Source organism: Glycine max, chromosome 8 (assembly GCF_000004515.6).
Source record: "Glycine max cultivar Williams 82 chromosome 8, Glycine_max_v4.0, whole genome shotgun sequence".
NCBI lineage: Eukaryota > Viridiplantae > Streptophyta > Magnoliopsida > Fabales > Fabaceae > Glycine > Glycine max.
The window spans coordinates 46237145-46264892 of NC_038244.2; the positions used below are offsets into that span (position 1 = coordinate 46237145).

The window sequence follows — 27748 nt, forward strand, 5'->3', positions numbered from 1 at the left end:
TCCCTAGCAAAATTCCACCACGCCATTCTGCCATAGCAGCACCATGGCTGCTATTTAACAACACTGATTTCCAAAAACAACAAAAGAAGAGAATAAACTCTAAACATTTGTTTTTTGCACCATAGACAGAAAATCAAGTAACATTCATCATCACAAAAAAAAAATGGGGAGCATAAGTAGTTGAGTAAACTTACCACGATACCCCCAACCTCTACCTCGCCCACCACCTCGTCCCCGGTTTGAATACCCACCATTATCTAAAAGTAACCAAGCACAATTAAAAAGACTAGCCAAAACGAAAATTATATAATCATCCAAAAATAAGACCAACCACCAAAGTACTACAACTCAGTGATAAAATGCATACCTTGATAATTTGCATAACCCCCCTGGTAATACCCGTATCCTTGATAATTTGCATAACCACCTTGATAGCCATAGCCACCCCTTCCCCAATTCCTTCCTCTACCTCTTCCCCGACCCCGACCCCGACCCCGACCTCGACCATATGAGTCTAAAATAAGATATCAGATGTGATGAAAGTTAGAAATTATTGTATTTAACATTCTTATGATTATTTCAACAAAAACATTTGAATGATATTGTAGTAGATATACGCAGGGTCACCTTCATTTACAGCATTATATGGAACCCGTGCTGGTTTTATAGATTGCTGCTGATAATTGGAATGTTGCTTTGGTTGTTCTACATTACTTGGAGCTTGATACCTATAAACAAAAGATATAGCCAACATCCCAGATCCAGTAAATCAAACAGTCCAGAAAAGGATTCCAAATATAGGCTAGAAAATTATATCAGCAGGTCATTATAACAGGCAATACTTCAACTGAGTAAAAAGATTGGATATAAGATTATTTTTGTTCAAAACTCACCCAGGAGAATTTTCGTCTAATTCTCTAGTTGATAAGGTGATTGAGATCATAGAGACATGTCGAGTCATTTCCACACTGCATTAAATGTTGATGTTCAACAACTTGGCCACTACAATACTCAAAGATGCATGCATGCAGGTTAAAACTTCACATAAGACTTACGGTACAAGACCCTCTTCAATGGGTTCCCACGTATCTACTATGCTAACTGAGCTGATGCCAGTATCTTGGTGCAGCTTGGGAATTCTCTTCTGTTAAGGAGATAGAAAGCCAATTAACAACAAATCAATCTGAATATTCATGCATCTAGTATTTCTAGATTTTATATATTTTTTAACTTGTCAGCAATGATTATATTCTAAATAAATTGGCCTAGAAACTTACCAATTTTCACAGCCAATTATTTTAGGGTTATTTGCAATTTCTTTCTATGTTCAACTCTTGTTGGAAAAATATGCTAGACAGCCATTTCCATAAATTTTAAAAATGATATAGGAGGCCTGAGACCCAAGAGGAGAATCTTGTAAAAAAATTTAACCTTTAAAATCTCTGCAATGGCAACTGTCTTGCTGATAGCTTGTCCCATTGCCTTCAAAACAATCTCGCTGGCATGTTTTTCCTGAATAAATTGCAACAAAAAAAATAAGAAAGCATAAGCAAATAAACATATCATGACTTATTTCTTGATGATGTGCCAATCATGAATATCATTAAAACATGCACAGAGAGGCACATACGTGGGTGTAAATAAGTTGAGCTATTCATGGTTCATATTCAAATAATAAAGTTAAAAAAAATCACTTTTGCCAGTAAAGAATCTGTTTGGTGACACAGACTGTAAACCAAAAAGCATCAATAAACTAAAACCACGGTTTTTCCAGTTTGGTGACAGACTGTATTGGATCCAATGGTAAAATTTAAAACACTTTACGGTATTATGGAATCTAGCCAACACAATGCAGCACCATCGAGTATAATAGGTTTCTAATTCAAACTTTGGATTGAAATTTCTGCACTTGTTTATTGGACTGAATTGAACAATTTGAATCACCAATTGCAAAATTTCTATTATAATGGTTCATATTACAAGTTTACAACTGTAACAAAGATGAAAATGTTGAGTGAGGTGAGTAAAATAAAGATGACATAAATTAGAGAAAGAATTCAATCAGAAGAATGTTGAAGTAGCTCCAATTGATGAGAAGATTATACCAACTCATATAAGACAGCTTGGTAATGTGAGAAAATGCACAAAGGCCACAGAGCAAAAAGTAGAACAAATGGAAGATAGTGCAATTGATATTGTTTAGAAAGACCAAAAAAAACCTTACGAGAAACCATTAGAAGAAGACCTTCAAATTTGATCTATCGAGAATTTGGTCTCTGATAAAGTTCAAGTGGGGGGTAATGTCTAATCTATGTAGCTAAAACCCCATCAAGTGGGGTAATGTTTAGCATAATGATTTCTTAATTCTTTCAAGCCCTGCTACATCCATAAGATAACTTTCTAAATCATAATCACTCCAACTTCCTACTTTAACCCAACATCTTTAGTTTATACTATACTCGTATAAATTCTCAACACACACACACACAACTAGAGACATTAACAGTTAACAAGATGGAAAAACCGATTGGTGGGAGGGTTGAGTAGCTGAACATGGTAAAAAAAAAAAAATAAGATTTACAAGCAGCAACAGAGGTCTGAACAGAGGGTAATCAGTGGACTGTGTAGAGAGTTATTGGTTGACTTTCAGTAGCAATAGCAGGGGCTGTTAGTAATCCGTAGGTTGCAAAACCCAGAAAATGCAGGGAATCGACAGGCTTGAGCTCTTGAGAATGGATGAGATGACCAGCAGCTTGCTTTAAACATGAATGAGGGCGGAAAATGAACAAAACAGGCTTTGGTTTTTTTATGGCTAATTTGCTGGTGGGAAACCTCAAACATTTTTTTAAAAAAAAATAGTGTTGAAAAAGTCAGATAATGAAAGGATGTGATTTGCACGATGGGCAAGACCTCAAAACTCATGCCACCAAGCACTGCTATGGTGCTATTGCATGTGATCGATAACCATGTTTTTGTGTGCTTGAATTAGTTCAAAACCTAACAACACTTAATTGTAATCTACAAAACTCTAGTACATATACAAAGCAGAGTTTTAGTGCGCCTTCCCAAAAGTCTCAAAATGCAGCCGCAATATTACAACTTTAAAGGCCTCCGGATTGCGTCGCGACAAAAATTGTGGTAGGGTAATTGTGTAAGGCATATTTCTCCACAAATTTAGTAATTGCCAAACAACGACAACTTAAATCATCAACTTTTCCAGTTGCACTGAATAAGTACCAAATCAGAAAATGCACATTAAATCATTCCTTTAACAAACACACAGAATGCAGACACCACACCCATTCCATAATTACAATATGTTATCATCATAATAAACCAACACATTGAACAAAACATAAACCCCAAATAATCAAACAAAAAATCCACAAAAACCCTATCAAAACAAATTGAGTAATCCAGAAATTGAGGAGACAATCTCAATAGTCAACCACCAAAAAAACACAAAATGCATTTTCATCGCAAACAAAGGGTTTCATTTCCAAACCAAATGCCACACGAGAACAAAAACACAGAACGGCACCAATCATACAGCAAACCCCGTCAATCGAAAGCCCCTTAAACCAGCATTCAGCAAACAAACAAATTAAACAAAACCCAAATCCCAATTCCCGAAAATGCCACCATAAGAAAACCCCCAATCCGCAGAAAACGCAAGGGATTCTCATTCTCCAGAACCATCGGTAACGGAACAAAAAGAGGACCTGAAGAAGCGAACTGGCGTAGGTGATGTAGTTGCGAATAGCGCCCTGCGTCGTGATTCGGATCTCGTTCTCATTGATGGGAGACTCGGGCTTAGGCTTCTCCACTTTCTGGTACCTATCCATGGCAAAGCTATGCCGCAAGAGAGAGTGAAACACAGAATTTGAAACCCTAAGGTTAAAACCCTAGAGAAAGAAGAAAAGAAGAGAATAAAAAGAGTGAAAGAGTAAAGTGTTTTGTTTTCTTAAACCTCAGGCTCCGTAATATGCTTGTGTTATTGTGCGGGTGCCGCTCTTCATGTTTTTCTTGTGCTTGTTACGCATCAGCGCGCGTGCGCTGCACCTACGGTTCTGATTGATTGCTCTGGTTCCCAAGTTTTTACTATTTTCTTTTTTGGATAAAAAGGGGCTTTCATCTCCTTTTTGCGAAAACGGGTAATTTGTGGGTTGTTTCGCAAGCATGCCACATGTGCTTTTCTTGATAAGATTAAGTAGATAACATCGTTTTCTATTTTTTTTTTAAGGTTATGTGGATAATATTTTTTTTTTCTTTTGAATATTTAAGCACACAAACCACCTGAGTTCAGGTAACTATGGTAAAGCATAGGTTACATCTGGAGTAATTAACATTATAAACTTGGGATTGTTTTAATGAAATTAATATTAATAATGGCCATGATAAAAATTATAATTGCAACATATAGAAAGAATTTTATTTCTTTATTTTAACTTTCTTTTAGTTTTTCTTTTATATTATTTTTCAATTATTTTAAATTTTTCTTAGTTTTAATATTCAGAATTTCAAAATAGTATTTTGTTTTTATATGACTTTTATAAACAATTTCATTTTTGTATATTATTGAAATTTTACTTATCTTTTGATTTTATTTAGTAATAATTTACTAAAGTGATTCATTTGAGAAAACCAAAAGGCTAATTTCAAATTTTTTTCCTTTATTTTTTAATTCACTATTTGGCTAACCAACCATTAAATTTTAAAGGTTACCTAGATTAAAAAATTAACTAATATTGCTTAAGGAATAACTAGAACCATGATCTTTGAAATAAGAAATACATTTTTTTTTACTTTTACATCAAAGTTCTCATTTAAATATTTAATGTAAAATATAGTATTAATATAAGTTTTATGTAAAAATAGTTCAAATTTTAAATTTTATTCTTTTTTAATTTATTATATTTTTATAATCTTATATATTATCTTTTAAAATATAATATATATAAAATTAAATTCTATTTTCACATAAATTAGAATATGTATGTTTATATAAGTTTTATTTTAATTTTATATATTATGTTTATCTTTTAAAATAATGTTTGTGATTTAGTGATAATATTTTTTTATCTATATCAAGATATTCATGTTATTTATTATAATATAGATAAAAAAAGTAATGTCAATAAATTACATACATAAATATTTTAAAAAATAAAAAATACTATCATTTTATTTAATTATATATCTTTACTATATAATTTAATTACTTAAAAAAATTTGTACATGATTAAATAAAATTAAATATAAATAAAAAATACTATTATAATAAATAACAAGAATATCTTAATATAAGTAAAAAAATATTATCATTAAATTACATATATAGATATTAAAAAGATAATAAAATACTGTCATTTTATAAAATTATAATTTAGGTAAAAATAATATACATTAAAGATAAAATTTATATTATATATTTATTTTATAAAATAAATTTTAAATAATATATAAAAATATAATATATAAAATAAAAATAAAACTTATATAAGTATCCATATTCCAAATGACTCTTTTTTTACTAGGTAAAGTACTCTGATCCACGTATTGCCATTTTTGGCGTCAAAAAAGAGCAAAAGACATAGAAGATACTATTTGTAGCTTCTGCTTGATCTACATCCGTGAGCTTCGAAGTGTTACCAAACACGGAGTTCATCTTCACTAATCTAATGACCAATATCATTTTAAAAGCATTGCCTCTAGCATGAAAAAATAAATAAATCTCTTCTCATTTTCATAATTTCACTTTTATATTTGGACCAGAAATAAAAGCTGATTGTCGAAATATAATTGATTCGTAGAAGTTGTGAGATACATAAATGGAGAACTATCAAAATCCCCAACATTTTGTAAAGAATGTTTTATATTCTTTGCCTAAAATCTGGTATTTAGATACTATATTGAACATCTAATTTGTGATGACAAGTATAATGAAGAGGAACCAGAACCAGTCTTAATGAAAATGTAAACATGTAAGATTAAGCATTGACTGTCATGAAGAGTTCCATCTATGCGAACAAGAGTACCCGCAGGTGATTGAGCAAATAATTTTATCTTGAAAAAGAACATTAACTCGTTAAGTCATTAACCAAGCGAGGCTGCGTAAGAGAAAGGAGCCAAAAAAAAGAACAGCAATGAAGTGGTAAGAACTCAGATCTTGATGAAATGGAAATGGAACCAAATGACAGAAAGAGAGCATGCATGGTTAGTGATATAAGAAAAAGGATCACTATTGTAACTTCAATGTATACCACATTACCACTTTCACTACTTTTAGCAACATATAAATGATTAATACCATACAGTTGCGGATATTAGTACTTAGAAATGCAACATGAAACTAAATCATTCACTTAATTATTACTTAAATTTACAACAACAAAAAAACCTAATACCACATACAGTTTGGTAATGTCAGTCACTAGGAAAATTTGTCAATTTCCATGCTTTATGACAGCCAAACTAGACATACAACACACATAGGATTATTATCTATTACATACATTATGTCAGCTTCTGCTCTTGCCTGATGTGAATAATGAACAAACTTTTGTGGTACAGCAGCATCTAGATATTGCCGTCTGCAGCAAATGATTCTTCTACCTGAACTTTCTTATTCTAGTGATTGTGTATTCCCTTTGTTTTCTGTTGAATTGTAAAATCACAGGGTTATTTGCATAGAGATAAAAAAAACCAGTTCATATTGTTGAATGTTAAACAATTGAAAGTAGATTTGCCAAGTCATTATAAGTGAGATAATGAAGTAGAAGATGGAAGGTAATGGAAACAGTCAATAATGCTAATCAAATTCCAGACAAAAATAAGTTGCTGACACCCCCAATCAATCAAGGAAACTTCAATTAAAATAGAATTTGAACATGTTGAAAGCTGTTAACTTACTTTCAACAGTTCAATATATATAGAAATAAACCACAAAGCAGCCAAGCTTCCATCTGGGCATACTTCACAAAGTGTGGGACAAATCCACCTAGGGAGAGATTAGTCCCATCAAGATTGTTTTACTTAAATATAATCTTGATCATTTATCTTGATTGTATGGTAAAGATTAACTCTTCTCATGCTTTCCCTTATTATTAAAATAATAAATCTTAACCATACATGGATTGAAAAGATTGGGTTAGTCATTTTAATCCAGATCATCCATATGAAGTTATATGTCAAAATTAATTGTTCTGATGATAATGAGAACAATTCTGTGTGTGTGTGTGTTTATCTAACTAGGGTCTGGGGATACCATTTGACCTCATAACTTTCTGCACAAATAAAATTTTAACTGGAAGTTCTACAACATGAATATCAAGATGTTTATAAAAATATGAATTCATGCATCAACAACTTCGAAAACTTGAGTAATAATGTTTTTATGCATATACTGAATGCTCGTTTCCTCAAACAACAACAAAAGTCTTTTCCTATTAAGTGAGGTCAACTGCTGAACTACATGGATCACACGACGCCATAGGGCAAAGTTACAGACCAAATTCTCAAGTATATTATTCATCATGAGATCCCTCTTAGCAATTACCTTCAATGCCCTCAATCATGCACTAACTTTTACATTCATCTAGGCAGTATATATTATGTGGATATTGGGTTTTGGATCCTCTCCTATTCTTGAATAATACGATATGGTTCTGTCGGAGAGAGACAAAAAAAAATTATCAAGCAAGGACCTGCCATATTTGGACGTAGGATCCAGTAGTTTTACTAAAAACACTGTATCTTTCTCCCTCCAACACGACCATGTTCTGTAAAAGAAAGGATCCAAGTCCTGATTATTAATCTTTATTCATAATAAATATTTAGTTAATTTATTTGTAGAAGTCCACACCTAGAACTAACCTGACAATCTGAATCTTCAACTGACATTTATCTTGGAATTAAATAATTAGAACTTACCATGACTATGAGTGGTGGGCACTCCTTGCTAAACAAATCATCAAATCTCTAAATTCTATTCTGTCATGTAAAACTAAAATCTACAGTTCACCAACTTGATTGTGTCAAGGTACAAATAGGCAGCTTAGTTCAGCTAGTAAATGATTCTCAAATGATTTCACCAAACACAGTACAATGACACCAAGAACAGATGTTGCAGCAACATAGAGAAAACACTTGATTCTTATGAAAAGCCACCCATAGCGAAGCAAGACATGAGAAAAAATATAAAAGATGTGAATTTTTCAAAATTCAAATGATTAACTGAGTTAAACTAAGGGTTGTATTGCTTTTAACACAAATACAAGATATTATTATATTGTGATGGACAGATTTATCATTTTCAAAAATTTCTACAATCCATCATTCTGCACTGCTAATTGATCTAATTATGAAGTTAAACATTCCATACTGCTAATTGGTCTATTTATGAAGCGCTGCACTGTTAAAATTTAAAAATTTATTTCATTTGAGTTAGCATGTTTATCAGAATCATTACAGATAAAAAAGATATACAAAGTTTTTCCTTACCTAATTTTGTCTTGCATCATTACCAGAAAAGGAAAACAAAACAGAAATACATAAATATACATTCACAGCAATAGCATCGCAAAAAGGGAAAGAAATAATATTAGAAATAAAGTTTAAAATAAACTAATCAAATAGTTTATCTAACATGGAGAAGCTAAAACCATATACTTACAAAATGGAATACTTGTTTTAAAAATCAAGCAATATAGTAGGAACTAGGCACAACAATGTAAAGGACATACGTAGTCCATGAACTATTCTAACCTATAAAATTATGAATGTTATGCTAACAATAACAATAATCAGTCCATCAACAAGGGCAACTAATTTAATTTTATAAGGGGCCAATTAACTATATACATGGTTAGTACATTAATTACATCATGCAATCACGATTATGACACTGAATTACGAGTTTATGAAAAGTGCTAAAAAAAGCTCAAACAGTTAGGACATGTTTGGTACAAAACTTGTGTCAACCAATATGAAACTTATCTATAATTGACCCAACCCAAAAGCCAATCAACCAAAGAGATGATAAGACAATTGGGACTATAAACAATTTCTTGATCAGTACGCAGTTCCAATTATTGTAAAACAAAAAACAGAACTCAAAACAAACAAGACCAAAAGTACAAGCATTTAACTTACTTTCATGATCGAAAGGCACATACAATCATTCACAAAACAGATCATAACAGAAAACAAAACCAAATTAACAGGTTAAGTTAAATAATCCCTAAGAAACTATGAATCCAAAAATGGTAATGTCAAGAAACAATGAATACCTAGTACTGAAGACCAGGGAGTTGACGTTCACCGAGAATACTATACAGTGAAACAGTTGAACAGAAGCTAACAACTTTGTGAAACCTGCTCATCAGTGATGGCAATTGGGGCACTCTCCTCCACACACACCTCCCACTCTCCCCATCAATCTCACACACACAAGCAGGGTACATCCTGTGGTAATCCTCATTGAAAACATAAATCAAATCCCCCAACCCCACACACTTCAAGCTTGCAAATTTATCATCCTCATCCCCGTCAAAAAGGCTACAGAGCAAGTCATGTGGCATCACATCAATCTGGGTGAACCACATGGTCCTCTCATCAACCTTCCACAGCACAAAGGAGGAAGACCCATGAGGGAAATTGCACACCCCAGCAAGCACAAGCATCTCCCTACAAGCCACCAAGAAGGAGAACACAACCTCATGACGAGGCCTAAGGGTGTGAACGTCACTCCAGACCCTTTTATGCAGGTCAAAGGAGGAAACAAAGCAAGAGTATATCCCAAAGACATAGAATTTCCCTCTGAAGAGAGCACTGGAGAGGGAAGAGGAGGAGTTTCCTGATCTGAAATCAGGAGGGAGAGGAGGGCCAAGCTCCCAAGACCCCACAAGAGGGTCATAGATTTCAACATCCAAACGATCCTCTATGTCAACAAGGTTCCCAATGAACTTGACCCCACCAACAACAATGAATTTTGGGTGGTGGCCAAAGTTTTGATCTTTAGCATCATGGAAGACACCCAATAGAGGGTTGATTCTAGGGAAGTGGAGGGGAGGGGTGGGGTGCCATGAAGGGTGGAGAATTGGGGTGTAGAGGAAGTTGGGGGCAGTGATGAAGAAGAAGGAGCTGGTGCCAATGAAGGAGGTGTTGGATTGGTATTGGGATTGGTGGTGGTGTTGGGGGGTTGGGAGGAGGAACCAGGTGTTGGAGGAAGGGTCAAAGGCAAAGGATTGGTTGTTCTTTGAGGAGATGTTGTGGATGCCATGGAGGAAGAACCATGGCTGCTTGAGGTGGTTGGAGAGGGTTGAGAAGGAAGAGGAGGAGATTATGGAGTGCCATAGCTTGCAAACTGTTGAGGCTCTGATTAAGGTTGGGATTGGGAGGAGGGACAGGATCAGCTCTATGAGGTCTGTGCTTAGGTTTGTGATATCTGTCATCATCTTCTCATGTTGCAACTGAAAAAGAGAGAAGAGAAGAGAAAAGAGAAGACTGTGTCTAAAGAGAGAGAAGGAGAGACTGAAGGACTAATGGAATGGAGTGAGTGGTTAAAGCATTGAAGAGTTGATCGGTGCCGTGCGTTGAAATGTAGTGTGACAAACTTTATCATCAACATAATATTTATGACGGTTTTTCTCCTGGGACAGAGACTCGAAGAGTACATGTATCGTGTATGAGTATGTTATTTATTTATTTATTTTGTTAAATGTTACCATGATGTGTCTTTAAACAATTCTCTTAAATTGTTGGGTATAATTATAAAAATATTTCTCTTATTCTTTTTTTTTTTCAAATTAACTATGGGAGTTCACATAACAAAAAATTGGACGTTAACTTATGTTTGTAATTGATCGTTTAAAAGATATATGCAAATTAACATCATTAGTAAGCAGGTAACTAACAATTACGGGTGAAAAAACAATTACCCCAACACAAATTGGTGGTTGTGGAGCTACAACCCTATCTTCTTCTCCAGCGCGTCTTTGTAGGCTTGGGAAACATTCAGTATGTTTGTTGCTGACAAGAATCCGAAGAGAAAGCTCTTGGGCGTTGCGGCCTTTGAGCTCTTCTCCAGCAGAAGATTCGAAACCACCAACATAATCAACACTCCTCTGGGTTGGGGTAATGAGAAGGTTTTCGGGTCTAAGAAGGAAGTTTACGGGTCTGATGGGTGAGGTGAATTTTTTTTCATCAATAATGATTACAAAGATGAGGGTTAATTTATATATACTTCTTAAACAATTAATTATATGTAGACACTTCACCCTCAATGTTTTATAATAACCATGAATGTCTAATTTTTTATTTTAAGGATTCATATAGTCAATTTAATAAAAAAAAAAAATGGAAGAGATTCTAGTAGTAAATTAAAAAATAGGTGGAACGATTTAATAAGTTGGAAAAAATAAAAGAAATAATTTTACAATTAAGCCAAATTGTTATGGGTGATCTTTCGTCGTGTATTTTAGTAGTAGTACTTCTTTTAATCTCAAAATATGAAAAAAAATTATATAAATGAGTTATATAATATTATTCAATTTTACTAATCTAATATAAAGAAAATAAATTCATTTTTTAAATTTCGAACATCTGAATCAATTATATGGGAAATGCTTTAATTCAATACTATTATAAAGTTGGAACAATAATCTTAAGATAATTAATTCACATGTTTGATAATTATTTGATGTTTTTTTTACAGGATTTTGATGTTGTTTTTTTATTACATGTTTAAATGTATTTTTAATTAACCTAAAACACTGTTATATTTTTTTATAAAGTTAAAGTAACATGGTATTCAATTTTATAAAAACTAAACATAATAAAAAATATTAAAATCTAATTTAGTAATAATTTTAGAAACTAATAGTATATTGAATTTTATTCTTTAAAAGTAGACAAATTAATCTATAAAATGAAAAAAAAATGTATTTGTATTTAAAAGTAGATGAATTCATATTTTATCATTCAACTATTGCATATTTTATAAATTTTATTATTCAATTTTTTTTACATTTTATTATCATGTTTTCCAATTTCACGTGTTTCACCAATCCATTAAATATGTAATAAAATGTTGGTGTGTCTCTAAAAAATTATTTTGTTTAGTCTTTAATCTTTGCAAAGTAACTTTGTTTTGTTAGTAATATGATGATGAATTGTGTGGAAATTGATAACAAAATATGTGGAAAAAAACTTTAATGTTAAATTACACAGAAGTTAAAAATATGATATAATGTGGAAAAAAACTTAAGTGATAAAATTTATAAAATGATAATAGTTAAGTGATAAAGTGTGCAATTAAAACTTTTTTATAGTAATATTTACAATTTTTTTTCTTAAATATGTTTTTTTACAATAACTTAAATATATATTTTAGTCTTTGTAAAATTAGTTAATTTTGATTTTAGTCTTTGTAAAAAATTTCTTTGATTTTCATTTATCCAAAATTTTAATTTTTTTATCTTTACAAAAATTAGGTAGCGCTTGCTAGTGTTTGTAATACAATGACAACTTGAGTCACTTCCAAAAAAAAACTAGATTTTCACCGTAAAATAAATTTTACGAACCAAAAAAAAAAAATATCCATCTTATAAGGATTAAAACCAATAATTTATTTAGAGGAATGAAAAATAAAAAAAAAATTATATGAACCGAAATCAAAACAAAATCATTTATAGCCACTAAAAATATTTTAGACAATTTTTTATTTAAAAAATGTTCTTTAAATTCTTCTATTACCGTTAATCCTTGTTGCTAAAGAATCATGATTAATGCTTGTAATGTCAACAAGAGTCAAGTCACTAAATAATGATGTCAATAAGTATGACATCATAAGAAAATTAGCATGTTATTTAAAGTGTCGCAATAAAAAATTTATAAAAACTAAAAATAAAAATAAAATAAAATTTATAGAGATTAAAAAATACATTTAAATCTTATATTAAATATTAACATAAAATAAATGTTTAAATATGTAATATTTGAGTCTATTTTGTTTCAAAATTATAAAAGTTCCACTTGATCTATTTCTTATCATAAGCTGTTTTTAAAGTCTAATTTATCCTATTTAATGGTTTGATCTATTTTAAAAGACTTTACCTAAAGCACAGGACACAATTTACATAAGCACACTCTTGAGATACAATTATAATGACAAGAAAATTTATTTTGAAGGTTTGATTTGACTAGTTTAAAGGCTCTATGATAGTACAATCATAATATTTTTTTCTCCAAATTTTCATTGTAGAATTAATTTATGGTGTCATTCTTAAACCACAATAATCTATAAATCATGAAGATTTTGATGATGTAAAAAAGATCAAGACTTGGATAATGAGCATCATCATAAAAAAGGAAGAGAATATGGATCACGCATTATTTTGATGATGTTGAAAAGAAATCACTTGATTGTCATCAGCAAAAAGGGAAGAATGTGAATGTATGTATACATGATTTTGATGATGCCAAAGATAAGCGTTTCTCAAGTTTGATTCAAGTCAAGAATTCAGAAATTCAGAAAATAACTCTCAAGAGTCACAACTCTTCAGAAAATAACTCCTGAGAGTCGCATTGTTCAAGAGATTTTTGAATGGTCATCAAAGGCCTATAAATAGGTGACTTTGGACACAAAATGTATGAGAGAGATATTTCAAGAAAACTTCATTATCAACTGCTCTCTCAAAAGAAACTCTTGGTTTTCTCCATGGACTTCAATTGTAATATCCTTCTCTTCAAGAGAGAATTCTTCTTTCTTTCTTCTCATTCAAAGAGATTGATTAAGGGACTGAGGTCTTTTAAGTTGTAAGGATTCCTGAACACAAGGAATGGGTTGTCCCTGTGTGGTTCAAAAGTTGTAAAGGAATTTACAAAGAGAAAGAAAAATCTCAAGTGAGTTGCTTGAATATTGGACGTAGGCACGGACTTTGCCAAACCAGTATAAAACTGTATTTGCATTCTCTCTTCCCTTATCTCATTTATTTTGTTGTAATCAATTTTGTTTTTCATGTTTAAAGAACATTATTAAATTGGTTGTTGATTTTTCTACATTCTGAGCCTATCTCTTTTAGAAGGGGGTTAAAAGTTTGTTAGTGAAAAATTAATTTACCCCTTCTTAAGATTTCTGAGGTCACATGGTCCAACATAATCTATGACTATCACCTTGAAAATCATAGAACCAAAATAGTATTGTCTTTCATGAAGCCATGCTTTGGTTAAAAAAAGTAGATTCAAGGCCAACAACCATAGTTTTAAAATTCGGTCCAACTTTGTTAGTTGGACCAATTCAACTGGAACCTGGTGGCATAATTGAGTCGATTTGATTATTGAACTGACCATGCACTTGATTTGGGATGATCCGGTTAAACTCGAATAGACTTGGTCGGTTTGGGATAAACCCGACAACCTGGAGTAGTTCTTAAAATCCATTCCATGTAAAAAGAAAAAAAAAACTCCAAAACGTTCAAAAAACCTGATACTTGTGTAATTGTGTTATTGAATTATTACTTGTGAACTTGTGTTATTAACTTTAATACTTCAATTGTTATTTTAAATTTTAGAGTATGAATAAACTTTTTCTTAATCAAATAATGTTAGTTATATACTTTTATATATATATATATATATATATATATATATATATATATATATATAATTTTAAATTTTTTTAATATACATGAGGTGAATTAGGTCAATTACTGCCCTCACTAGTTTGATCATTGATCTAACTTTGCCAACGATTCTTCAATATCTATCATAGCCTTCATAGGCTACTTTTTAGGCTTGACTTTGTAATTTTCAAAAGCTAGCTTGGTTTATATTTTAGGGTATTTTGTGTGAACCACTACAAACCACCATATTATCAGTCAACACGTCCTCGCTTTTCTATCACAATCCAGCAAACCAAAAAACTGTAGAAAATTTGCTTGTGCATTGCTGAATTGACACCCCACCAATCCAAACATACGTTCTAAAACGGGCATAATAGTCCATTGTAGCTTAGTATTTTAGCTTATGGGTACACTTATTAAAAATGAATTGCGTCAAGTAATTGCCCGTTTTGTGACGAATACTTTGGTGTTATTGTTGCAAGAGATGGATAAAAAGACTTTAGAATTAATTATGTCCAGGTAGATGATGATCAAACCTAACTCAAATACCAATAGTGGGATTTTAAGAAGAGATGACGTGAACGTGATTAACGGGATACAATTTTGAGGACTGAGGAGAATAACATAATTATACTATATATAGAAATATTAGAAACATGTGTTTTTGATATATTTTTTTAACACTTTTATTAGTGACCGGAATTTACAAAAAATGTTATTTATTTTGCGTATTTAGTCAATGTAAAACCTAAATATTTTCTAGATTATTTTGCGTATTTAGTCCGTGTAAAACCTAAATATTTGTAGAATAGTCTACTTTATTTAGTTGAATCGTTTGACATCTCTGCGGACCCTGCATTTAATTTAATTCTTATAATTTCTTGAAATTTACATGTTTTTAATTGAATTATACAGAGATGTAAAATAGGACACCACCCATAAGAGAAGTGCATAAATATAATGTCCAGTACCTTAAAACAACTAACGATACACGTTTTACTTTTTTTTTTTTTTTTGGAGGGGGATGGGGGTGGTAAAGCGATGTTTATCTAGAAATATTTTTGGTATGTGGTCCATTCAATAAATATTTGGTACTTCAGGCATCAAATCTAGTTAAGTAATTAACATTTTTTTAACCAAATTCACACTCCTATTGACCTTGCCTAATTGCTTGAACAAGTTCCAATCCCGAACGTCTAAACAACAAACCAACTTTCTAGCTCATGCATTTCATAATATTTCTGTTTGTTATATCAATACATTAAAAAAAAATATCAATGTTTGTTACACATGACTTCTATACTAATAGCATAAGCATGACATTAAACTTTCATTTCCGATTATAACCAATGCAGATTATTAGAGATTTACAGGAAAAGTGGTCCCACTGACTGGGAAAACCATCTACATTAAATAGGTCAGTCAACAAAGTAATAAATTTATACCCTAATAATGCCAAACATTCTTATGCCATGCTCACATGACATTTGATCTGTTTGATCACCACCATCTAGCACATTTAGATAATTTATTACTGATGTTACATCTCTTTCTCTTGACTCTTGATCTCTATATCTTTAGTTAAGTTACATAAAATCTCTAGAAATATCTGGCACAAACTATCCATGAACATGACACATTTTTAGTGCATTAACTTTTGATGTAGATTGCCAGCTTACACTTCACCACACATGGAATATCCACTCTAGCCTCATTGTTTTCATAGTTCCAGCACCACAACTGCTCATTAAAACAAAAAAAGATGGTGAAGAAGAGAATATTAGTCAAATATTTGGATACAGTTTATGATCTTATAATGAAAACGAACAAAATAAAAAAATACAAAGATGTGGCATACATTCAGAGTCTGTTGTGATCCAGTTTCCTTTTTTTCTACTAGTGTTGTTGTGATGACCAGTGGTGTGTTCAGGAGGGATAGATATAGTGGAAGTTGCAATTTGGTTTTGTCCATTTTTTGATGAGGAAGCTATTGAGATAGCAGAGTAGACAGAGGAAGTGGTGGAGCAACTTTCCACATCCCATCTGAAACTGATCTTGGGTGAGTCAGTGCAACCTTGGTCATCATCTGGAACTGCTTTCAGGGTTCCACGCCTTCTGAACATTAAAACCTGAAAAATAATTTGCAGATCTTTAGTTTGAGGGTGTGTTTTGATTTCTATTTTTAAAAACTATTTTTATTTTTCACAATGCGACTAAATAAGGTTATTCAGATAACTAGTACATAGTGGTGCAAGGCACAGAGCAGAATGTGAAATCCAGGAAGAGGTTACATAAAAACAGAAAAAAAATAAGAAAACATCTAGTTTTTTAAAACTTTTTTTTAAAAATAATTTTCAAAACTTCATATATTTTGAATGCGAAATTGATTACTGAATAGTGTGAAATTATTTTAGAAAATAGTTTTTAAAATCAAAAGGTGAAAAGAAAATTAAACATGGTCAAAGTATTAGCAAAAGTCATTGTGCTTGGATAACACAAAATTGATTTTACCCTACAAAATCATGGAGAAACTATGAAAAGTAGAAATAAATATTTGTTAATTCACCTTTACCATGAATTTATTTTTTATTTTTTCTCGCTGTGAATCTATTCTAAACACACCAATATGGTAGCTGTTTGATCATTATGGCAACCTATTATGGACTTATGGTTACAATATAGTGCCACATGACAATATCATAAATGAATTATCTCATTTCACCTGGTCTTCTTGTATCATAAACACAGGGTTGAAAATAACAAAGAGATTGAAAATTAATATACCTTTCTTCCATTGAATTTCCCTCCTTTCTCTGTCTTGGCAGAAGCAGCCCATCTAAGTAGCTCTTTCATTCTCGACATTGGCTTTTTCTTGTCCCCTTTGGTTTGATCTTTAGTTTCTGTGGAATCACATTGGTCATTTCTTTCAGCTGAGGATGACAATGGTGCCTCAGTTATAGGCAAAACCTTGTTTCCAACATGTTGGCCACCTGAATCAGCCTTGTTAACACTTCCTACATCTCGGGATGATGGTTCTTCTCTCTTCATCTTCATGAAGTGCAAAAATTGTTTTCTATTAAAGCTCCCTAATCTCTTCAAGTTGAGGGTGCTGTAAAAGAAAGCTTTTGGAATGTCTTTTCTATATAGAAAAGTGAATATCTTAAAGTTCTTGCAACCAGGATTGCTCCATTTGTTTCTTGTTCTTTTGTATGATCTATCACGCTTTACCAGATTTACCTCTTTCCCTTTAGCATTTTGTTTTGAAAATGAAGACAAATATATTTGCATTAAAACTCTTCATTTAGTAAACCAAAATAAGATAATAACAAGTCTTAAGTCTATTATGTTCTCCATTTCTAGAATATGACTAATAAGAAGCAAATAATAGTCAAGAAACTTAAGATCACTCCATCCTAATCTTACCACTGATATCTTCCCTTTTGGGAGGGAGATTATTGAAGTTGTTGCTACTCTTTCTTTCTTGTTCATGTGCCCTTCTAAAGAGCCATTGAAGAATCTGCTATCACACACCAAAAAATAAAGAGGTATTACCCTTTAGATATTATGAATAATGCATGCTGCAGATTGCACTATATATATTATCACATCACATAATGACCATCATACCTGCATGCCTATACAGTGGATACTTTGTTCCCACTTTTTAAAATATATAATTTTTTATGTCTGTGTTTGTGGGTCTGTGTGATGACTGTATCAGTCAAATGAACAGGTTTGCAGATCTGTATGTGCTGTCTGGATGCCAAAGATTCCTGTCTAGTCTATGAGCCCTTTGGTGAGATAAGACAAAACAAAATTTGCAGTGAATCTAAGGATTGATGGTGAGACAACCAAGCATTGAGTGGGGAATAGTTGGCTTGTGATTCGTATATAGTAACATGGGGGCTTAGTGGCTTATTATATATAGCATGATCAAAGTGGCACAGATTAAGATAAAAGGGCTTGAAATTTTAATTAAGAAACAAAACATGTTTGTAGTTCAGCCTCTGCGGCTATGTTCTTGGCCATACAATTTTTGTGTGTCTGTGATGTGTTTGGACCCCATCTTGGATGTGCCACCAATTGGTGGAGATTTGCTTATTAAGGTGGTTTCTAATGAAGATGGAGGGTTAGCATGGATTTCAGGGTTTTATTTGGACCAAAATGATCAGTTGATTTTCATAGCCAATGTGAGGAATTCGGTTAATGTTGCTCGAAACAAAAGCTACATACAATATATGGTGTACTAAAAGCCAAGAGAATGGAACAAGCAATCATTTAATGCCATTAGGTTGGCTCAATCGTTTTGCCTTTGTTCATGCAAGATTAGTTATTGATCTCAATTATAATTTCATAATGTACTTGTCTTTTGAGCTATGCACAAGTATCAATATGGCTTTTAAGGCGTACGAATCTATATTTGCTGGAGGGAAATCATAATAATACATTTTCTTATACAATTTTTTTTCAACATTTTACATTTTACTCATTTGTTGAGTGATGATATATATAAACACTTCAATATGTCAAACACTTAAAACTCAAAATAAAAATAAAAAAATCAAACACTCAATTAATATCTGTTATTTTTTTCTACCTCCTTATTTATCGTATTATATCGCTTATTATACTTATATTTTTGTCACTTCTCTCCCTTTATAGATAGCAACTAGATATTCATCTTTTTTTTCCTTTTTGTTATTCATTGAAATTTGTGTAGGTTCACCATTTTCGAAACATAATCACGAAATAAAAAATGAAACTCACATATTTATTGAAATATACATGAATTTCAATAAATTACAAAAATTGTTAAAAAAGAGAAATTATTCTGTAAAAAAAAAGAAAAATTATAACATGATTTGAGATTATATAATCTTGACTAATATTTACGTGAAAAGGAACAATATTTTTTAATTTTAAAAAAATAACATATGAATGAGGATGACAAAGTTCTATATAGCATCAATTATTGGTTAGAAAAAAATATTAGTATTAAAGAATGTATATTTTTTCTTGTTCCTGAATTCCATGTCACATTATCAGTTTTTAACACAGCATTTGTAAGCATTGGATGCTCAATCATGGAAAGCAATTATGTCTTAAGGAAATTTATCTGAGCAATAAACAAAATATCTCTGCAACAAGGAAAATAAAAGGATAAGATATTTTTTAAACAAAAGTTCCCTTGCTAGTTGCTGGTGATGTAGATTAAATACATACAATAAGAACATTTTTGTTCAATCATAATGAAAGTGCCCAATATTGAGGGGGGCACATGGAACTTGAACATAAATTTTGATTAAGAAACGAAATTTGTCTGCACATGATGCTTCGTGGGGATGGGGATGTGAATGTGATGATCCCTTTCAAAATCCTGTGTATGTGCAATGGTATGAACGCAAAAGTTACTTTAACATTCGTATAATGTTGCAGTTAAGCATGTGGGGCTTGCAGAAGATATTTCAGCCAGCGGTGAATTCCTGTGGGTACAAATTGGGGAACCATCAGTGTCACATGGCTGAGCTATGCATGACAATTTTCATAAGTGAAATTTGGGAATAGCCACAATCCCTCTCAAAAGGATCTAGAAACCCCCTTTTGTTCATGCTTTTTCTTATATATGTATACCTTATTTGTTTGGGCCTTTTAGGTTTCATTTAATGAACAAATTTTCTTTATGGAAAAAAGTAATATGTACACTGAGTATCTTACATTATAACTATAATGGAATAGATTAAGTGTATAAATTTTCCATAACCATTTATAAGAAAAAATAAAACAAAGTAACATTTATTCCAAAATTATTCTAAAATAGTTTTATTTTGAAATAATTTTTTTCTAAATATAATACTTATTTTAGAACAAAAAAGTAACATTTTAGTAATCTTTTATTGTTTTGAATTTTGTATTTTTTCTCTATTAATCATATTAAAATAGTCTTGCTAAGGCTTAATCAAATGTTGACTGTGTCTAACTTAATTATTTTGATTTCCACCCCCAAGCTTATTATGAGACCTCCCATTGAAATTCTTTTCCATTGTTCTGGTTGATCCACTTCTAAATAAACTTTTATATGTTATATAAAAAATAGTTCTAGTTCATTTAATTTGTTGTCCTCTGTTTATTCATATATTGTTTTTTTGTTATTATTAGTAATTGTTATTTTCTATGTAAATATGATTTAAATATAGATATAATTTGAAACTTTTTGAGAGTCAACTCAACTCAAGAATAAAAAATAATACCTAAATTTAGTAATTTTAAGAATAAAATAGAAAACAAAATAATAACATATATTACAGGTTTGGTAAAATAAATAACGAAAATAATATTAAAATATTATCAATATACACAATCAGGACCATTGTTGCTGGCCACCTTGGCATATGGAACTCAACACATGTTCTGTTCTGCCTGTGTTTGTGACAAGGGAAAAAGAAACGAAATAAGTAGGAGCTAAATGATACGGTGAGTTTTGATGAGTTAATCTCAGCCATTTATTTCAATCCTACGGTGAGTTTTGATGAGTTAATCTCAGCCATTTATTTCAATCCTACGGTGAGTTTGAGAGTGTGTAAGTGAAAAGGGTAATGGATACTCTCTTACAGCAACAACCATACCTTTTTATATGAGGTGAAAGTAATAGTTAAAAATATTAAGATACTTGTGTAATTACACAAAACCTCGGTAATATTATTGTAATTTACTCAAATTAATATTTGTCAACCTAATAGTAATAAGGAATTCCTTAGAAGATTCTATATAGACAACAAAACGTACACGTCATTCATAGCTAGGAATTTCTTAATGATTATTCATGTATAATGTGTATTTCAAAATACAAAATGAATTATAATTAAAAATTAACAATTAAAATTTCAACTGAATTTAATTTCTACTCGATGATAACTATTATATGTTTTAAAATACACCTTTTATTTTAAAAGGACTAAATTTGTAAACGTAAGCTTGAGCACTCAAACCGCAATAAATTCAGAGTATACAGAGAATAAAAAGTGTGCAAAATATGTTTAATTTAAAATAAATTTCAACTTCTTGATTTAGTACATTCAAACATTTAAATACTAAAATTGTTTTGATAGCTCCCCTACATCACAAACCAGTACAGTTACTTTTCTAAATCACCACTTTCTTTTGTCCCTTTCACCCTTTTATTTCAATGACCTCCTAGAAATAATAAATATTTTGAAGCATAGCTTTACACGTTTGACAATGTTACAGGTGAGGGCACTGGTCTAGATTTTTCATTATACCCCAGCAAACAGATACACAATGTGCCTCATAAGAATCACACAGTATTCTCAAGCTTAAAGCAAACAATTTAGTAGAGATAAGAAAAGGATTGAACAACAATAAAGTACTTACAGTATAAGTTATACATAATAATACAAATATTAACTGTGAAATAACCTTCCAAATCACCCAGATGTTTAGTAATCCCAAGGCTAAATGTCTTTACATTAAAGGGGTCTTTTTAATCATCCTTCTAGCAATTTTCCTTGTTTCAAGGAAACTTGTGTTTAAGGATTTGACAATGATTTATTCTGAACTTGCTGCTTCAGCATACTCTACTGGGTCCAAAGCTGGTACATTGGCCTGAATGCGTGTTTCCAGTACAAAACTTTGAACAAGTTCTGCATGCTGTTCAGACAATTCTAGTGAAGAAACCAAGTGGGTTAACCGATGACAAATCCAAAACAATTCAAGTAATTTCCTGCCAAAAAACTGAACTATGAATATTACCAGGTAAAATGGTGGCAGTCATCAAGGTTGATCTTCATTGGACCTTGTCCGGGTCAAACGCCGACGCCTCCTTGGCACAGGAGATGCATCTTCACCCGCATCCCTAAATATACGCAGATCATCCTCAATGTCATTATCATGAAGACCCAATAAATTCTCACCCCACAGATAGCGCCGACGTTCATCTGAACGACGGTGCCTTGTCCAGGCACTCGAATGTGCTCTTGGTTCCCTAACAATTTCAACGGTGCTATCCATCATCTGAAACAAGATAGTGGTGGTTAACCATGGTCCATTGGCGTTGCCAATGTTGCCTTCAGCACGTTCGTCTGGTAACCTACCAATACCGTCTCCATTCTCAAGAACATAGTCCCCAACTAGCACAGCTCCAGGCACGGCAGACTGAATAGCACTCACAATATCACCATATTCTCTTTGGTCCTCAAAATGTCGCCAAGCTCTTTCTCTTGTAGGATCAATGTTAGAGGGACGAGAAGTGGGATGAACTCTCCTTGCGTGCCTACGCAATTCCAGATAATCACCAACGAATGAGCACGAGTCCCTTGAGCAACTTCTCTTCTTCATGTTCAGATAATTTCTAGCCTCTTCAACCACCTTCCAGTTCAATACTGCACCTCTACATAAAGGGCATTTCAAGTTCAATTTTGACTCAGACGAATTATCTGCATTTAAATCCTCAATCACAGCCCTGTCCTGCAAGTTCTCAGAATCAGCAGTTTCTAAAATTCCTTCATCATGTTGGTCTAAAAGCCTATTTGGATCTTGGGCATCACCCTGTCTTGATCCTTGTGCAAGTCCAACAGACAATAGAGCATTAATTTCATTTTGATGGAGTTCATTAACATCATGCATGTCAGATTGCACAGTAAGGTTAATATCAAAACTATTACCAGAATTGTTTGTGTTTACTAAAGAACTGGGTAAATTTTGGTTCTCCTTAAAATTGTCCCTCATTTTTTTAAAACGGTCCAGGCAATTTGAATGTCTATAACTTGTATCACAAATGTAAGATCTGCAGCCCTTCTCATGAGAGCTGCAAAGGAGGAGAACAGCATTATGTGGATGGTCCATGCAGATAGGACATGAAACTTCATCCAATTCTTTGTGAAGAGCATGGATATCTGAATCACTACATAATCTTCTCTTAACACCAGCCATCTTCTTCACACGGTGTTAACTACTAAACATATTGAACTAATTAGAAAAGGATGCAAGAAACAAGACTATTTTTTTTTCATTTTTTCATAACAAGATAACATACACTTTTTTACATAAAGTTAAAAATAAAAGACATGGTCAGCAGTAGAAGAAATATTCTATTTAACTAAAACTAGGTATAATAAAGTCCATATGAACCACTTAAGCTTTGTCCTATTGTGAATGTATGAGCACAAGAATGCATAAACAACAGCAAGAAGGAAGGTGATAAGATTGACGGATTATATTGTTCGGAATTCTAATTACTTCCTTTCAACCAATTTTTATGCATTCCTTTAAATTTAATTATATTTGCCCTTTCTTTTCCCCCTCTCAGACATTAAAAAAGAACAAGATACAAAAGGGAAAAATTGACTTTGACTAAATCTTGTATAACATTTTCCTTTTTATTTACACACCAGTGAAGTCTATATACTACCCTTCCTACACAACATGATAAGAAGAAAGTAATGTTTTGATTCTATGCATGATTCTGAGATTTAAATCACCAATGTATAATCTTCATCTAGGGTTTGAATATGTTGACTCTGTAGTGCATCCATTAATTTATAATTCAAAATGAAGTATATCACACTTTTTCCCTCCCCAGATGTTAATACTTTCATGGCACAAAAATCTTTATTTGCTCGACTATATAGAAATCAATATAAAAGAAATTTAAAACAGTAAAAAAAAACAAAAAACTGATAAGCAGAACAGACTGTTGACAACACAAAATGTACCATTAACCAAATTATTAGGTTGCCCCAATTGCATCATTTGAATTATACATTTAAACAAGGTGCTATTACTTCTTGATACTTCCCGATAGACATGAATATAACATCATCTTGGATTCAAAACTGACCATTTGACTAGGATATCAAATCATCACTCAATCTAATGGCACCTACATTAACAGATTCTTTAAACTAAAAGACCTATACTAGAATGGTGTCATTCCATAACATTGAACTAAAACTAATTCGATTAGAAATGGACTATGACGATCAATCTTATCTGCTGAAACTACACTTTGTATATTTACCAAAGTCTGAACATGAGATACCAAAACATAATAACTTTCAATGTAATGACACTTTGCTTTAGTGACTATTAATCTACTACTTCTTGAAGCCAATCCCAAAAGAAAATTTATCATATGGTAAAATACAATTAAAACAAAGACTTTCTGGCCCAGTTCAAAATCCAGATTTCTTGTAGAAGAAAATTAGGTCTCTTCATTGTAATATCCAGCTTTTCTCATAGAAGAAAATTAGGTATCCATAAAAAACAGTCTAAACTGATAAATATGACTAGCAAAATTTTACCAATGGAAAAAATGAAAAAGGAGATCCATACAAGACAAGAAATTAAATAGTTCCAAACAAAGATTTAGTGTGGGCAATGCAAAAGGCATTTTTCAGAATGGAAATAAAGGACAAGAGGGTAACAATATGCTGCATTGTTTGCTTATAAACTTACCAAGGCAATAAGCTCTAGCTATATTCCCTACTGGAGGCTTCTGAGTCTCAGTTTGTAATTATAGGAACTTTAGTTGACTTCACAAAAGAATCAGAGGGCAATCCCTCATGCAATGCTCCAAAGTACGTTAAAATAATGAATCAATCTATACAACAATCTTGAACAAATGTATAACTAACGAACACTTCTGTACAACAGAATCACCAACAAGCCCCAAAATCTGCGGGTACACCACCAAAAAAGGAAGAAAAAGACTACGTTCAGCAACACAAGATCTCAATCAAATAAATTTCAGAATCAATTAAATTTAAAATCTAGGAATCAGCAGTTAGAAATACAACCCTATAAACAGAGAAATAAGGTCACTTCAATCAAACTGATTCAATAATACAACACTATACTTTGAATAAGATGGGAGTTTTCTATTCTAACATGTTCATTGGTGAATCACTTAATATGCTAGACCACAAGTCACAACATGGATTCTGTTATCTAGGCTAGTCAAAGAATCCAATTTAAATTGTTTTGCATCCAAGATCATGCAAAGAAATGGCTGTCTGCAATAGTGTAATTCAACCTAGGGACTTAAATGAACATTAAGAAAGAATGCAAGATAGTAAATAAGAAACAAAAGGACTTAAATGCATTCTTGTTGTGAGAGGCTAGACTTATTTTCCAGTACAACATGTTGGTGTTATTACTTAGAGACAGAAAAATTCAGGAAATTACAAAGACATTATCAGGGTGGGTTCGTAAATATGCAAGTGAAGGTATCTTATAACATCAACATTCATCCTACTATCCAATACAACCAAGATGTCCACATTACAACTACTTAGGAACATCAAATCAAATTTTACACATTCAGGGTGTCTATCCCACATACCCTTCAAAAGTCCAAAAGAATGGAAGGCACTGTTAAAGTCATATAACCAATCAAATGGACATGGATCATAGCATAGAGTATCAAATTCGAATCTTAGCCCCAATATCAAATATCAAGAAGAAACCAATAGAATAAAAAATAGACATGACAAAAATAACAAAATCCTATACAGCAGTATCAAAGCCACAAAGTTTTGCAAGTTCTCAAAGATTCATGAACAACAAGGACTTATTTGCCCAAGCAAAACATCTACTGCACAAATTTAAACAAATAAACAACCAAAATAGTAATGATTTCCAAGCAGAAACCTCTATTTCAATAACAGACATGACAATTGTAAAATATTCCAATTGCACACCATCCAATCACCAAATCAAACAAAAAAAAGTTAGAAGCATCTGGAATGAAGAAATAGAAAGGAAGCCCATAAAAATATTGGGGATAAACTACGTTCCAATTTCCAAAACCCAATTAAATCCCAAGGAAAGACATACATGACAGGCACAAAACCCAGATCAACATCCAATCACCACACCAATTCAAAAGAAACCCTGAACCTAACCCCCAAATCCAAACCCTGAAAAAAATTCAACCACCATAAAAATTCAAGAATTTTCAACATAATCACCAAATTGAAAGAGAAAGATCAAACCCAATTAGGATCCAGAAAGATAAATTGCAGGAACTAAAAAGGAAAAATAAATTCTTTAGCAGAACAAAAGGTGGGGATTTACAAAAAAGGGTTGATTTTTATTTATTTTTTATTTTTTTCCTTCTTCTGGGGTTGGTCTATGCAAGAGATCCCAAAGGGTGCAGAGAAGAAACAAGACACGGAAGAAAATGGAATTCCAAAAAATGAAGGCTTTATTATTTATCTTATATATATATATATATATATATATATATATATAGAATTGGGACAAACAACGATGAAAATGCAGCGTGCACCTATCAACAAGGATATTGATTCACGGGTCCAAACACATTGGGGTAAATCGTGGGTTTAAATACTTAGCGTACATGAATACGTATAATACGGGTAAGATACATGTGCATGTATTCCTTTTTTAAAATACTAGTAATACGGGTAAGGATATTGATTCTAAGGACTTATTTTAGTAGTTTAACTATTTGAATTATTTTTAATTGATGTTTGAAAGAGATTAATTCTTATAAACATAAATTAGTAGTAGAATAAATACTTTTTCTTTTGGTGAGATTTAAAAGATTTCGTGTCATGTTACATCTATTGTTTTTGTATATATCTCTTATTGTTTAAAATTGTCTTATTAATTTTTATGAAAATTTTTAATTTTAGTTAAAAAAAATTTTAAGCATTTTAATATGAAATAAATATTTAAATGAACTAATGAGTGAAACCGACTTATACAAATATCAAGCTAAAACGTGTAAATAAATCCGTGATGGATAATAAACTTAAATTTAGACTATAAAAATATAAAATAAGACACATTAGAGTTAAATAAGAGTTGACTCAACTTATATAACACATTTTCAACTTGTATATTTGCAAACCATTTCATAAATAATATAAAGTCTCACGGGACTTTTTTTATGGATCCTAAATAGAACTCTTAATAATACAACGGTTAAAGTTGTTATCCTTAGATAATAATTGTTTGGTCTTATTGTAACTTCTTTATCTTGTGGTAACGGTTAGATCGCTAGATTCTATTTTAACTACTTTTTATCTTATAAGTTTCCCACTCATATTTCTATCTTTTCTCGCTTTATTTTCAAGTACAAC

At 31.7% G+C, this 27748-nt stretch overlaps 4 protein-coding genes across 20 annotated transcripts; all 4 read right to left on the reverse strand.

Moving 5' to 3' along the window:
* Nucleotides 1–96: 96 nt before the first annotated feature.
* On the reverse strand, nt 97–3976 carry LOC100790146 (ribonuclease P protein subunit p25-like protein). Its single transcript, XM_014778534.3, has 7 exons — nt 3723–3976; nt 1432–1512; nt 1056–1144; nt 894–968; nt 628–728; nt 368–514; nt 97–257 (listed from the first exon to the last, which is right to left on the reverse strand). The coding sequence occupies exons 1-7, from the start codon at nt 3843–3845 to the stop codon at nt 151–153; spliced, it is 723 nt and encodes a 240-aa protein (XP_014634020.2). The 5' UTR covers nt 3846–3976; the 3' UTR covers nt 97–150.
* Nucleotides 3977–6347: 2371 nt separating this feature from the next.
* LOC100789072 (F-box/kelch-repeat protein At3g24760) lies at nt 6348–10680 on the reverse strand. Its single transcript, XM_003530834.5, has 2 exons — nt 9291–10680; nt 6348–6657 (listed from the first exon to the last, which is right to left on the reverse strand). Exon 1 carries the CDS (start codon nt 10455–10457, stop codon nt 9291–9293), a length of 1167 nt encoding a protein of 388 aa, XP_003530882.1. The 5' UTR covers nt 10458–10680; the 3' UTR covers nt 6348–6657.
* Nucleotides 10681–15821: 5141 nt separating this feature from the next.
* On the reverse strand, nt 15822–18925 carry LOC102661962 (uncharacterized). 2 transcript variants are annotated; one of them, XM_006586199.4, is made up of 5 exons: nt 18252–18925; nt 18048–18141; nt 17409–17869; nt 16483–16753; nt 15822–16364 (listed from the first exon to the last, which is right to left on the reverse strand). In XM_006586199.4, exons 1-5 carry the CDS (start codon nt 18255–18257, stop codon nt 16345–16347), a joined length of 852 nt encoding a protein of 283 aa, XP_006586262.1. In that variant the 5' UTR covers nt 18258–18925; the 3' UTR covers nt 15822–16344. The 2 variants fall into 2 exon arrangements, with proteins under 2 accessions (XP_006586262.1, XP_006586263.1); XM_006586200.4 differs by having other exon boundaries at nt 17409–17672; nt 18252–18924.
* A 3065-nt stretch (nt 18926–21990) lies between these two features.
* On the reverse strand, nt 21991–26954 carry LOC100791202 (uncharacterized). Of its 16 annotated transcripts, none has more exons than XM_041017718.1 (5): nt 26929–26954; nt 25095–25314; nt 23303–23589; nt 22392–23197; nt 21991–22289 (listed from the first exon to the last, which is right to left on the reverse strand). In XM_041017718.1, the coding sequence occupies exons 3-4, from the start codon at nt 23568–23570 to the stop codon at nt 22413–22415; spliced, it is 1053 nt and encodes a 350-aa protein (XP_040873652.1). In that variant the 5' UTR covers nt 23571–23589; nt 25095–25314; nt 26929–26954; the 3' UTR covers nt 21991–22289; nt 22392–22412. The 16 variants fall into 16 exon arrangements, with proteins under 16 accessions (XP_040873652.1, XP_040873647.1, XP_040873649.1 ...); XM_041017713.1 differs by having other exon boundaries at nt 21991–22303; XM_041017715.1 differs by having other exon boundaries at nt 21991–22303; nt 23303–23592.
* Between the last annotated feature and the right edge of the window lie 794 nt (nt 26955–27748).

Bases quoted from the DNA above. Each gene is read 5' to 3' on its own strand.
- LOC100790146 (XM_014778534.3), bottom strand. From the start codon at position 3,845: ATGGATAGGTACCAGAAAGTGGAGAAGCCTAAGCCCGAGTCTCCCATC. The intron at 729-893 runs GTGAGTTTTGAA...TTTTGTTTATAG, and splicing joins TTAGACGAAAATTCTCCTGG to GTATCAAGCTCCAAGTAATG. The intron at 515-627 runs GTGACCCTGCGT...ATCTTATTTTAG, and splicing joins ATATAATGCTGTAAATGAAG to ACTCATATGGTCGAGGTCGG.
- LOC100789072 (XM_003530834.5), bottom strand. From the start codon at position 10,457: ATGATGACAGATATCACAAACCTAAGCACAGACCTCATAGAGCTGATC.
- LOC102661962 (XM_006586199.4), bottom strand. The intron at 17,870-18,047 runs GTAAGATTAGGA...AAAATGCTAAAG, and splicing joins CAAAAGGGAAGATATCAGTG to GGAAAGAGGTAAATCTGGTA. The intron at 16,365-16,482 runs GTATGCCACATC...TTTAATGAGCAG, and splicing joins GATCACAACAGACTCTGAAT to TTGTGGTGCTGGAACTATGA.
- LOC100791202 (XM_041017710.1), bottom strand. From the start codon at position 23,570: ATGGCTGGTGTTAAGAGAAGATTATGTAGTGATTCAGATATCCATGCT.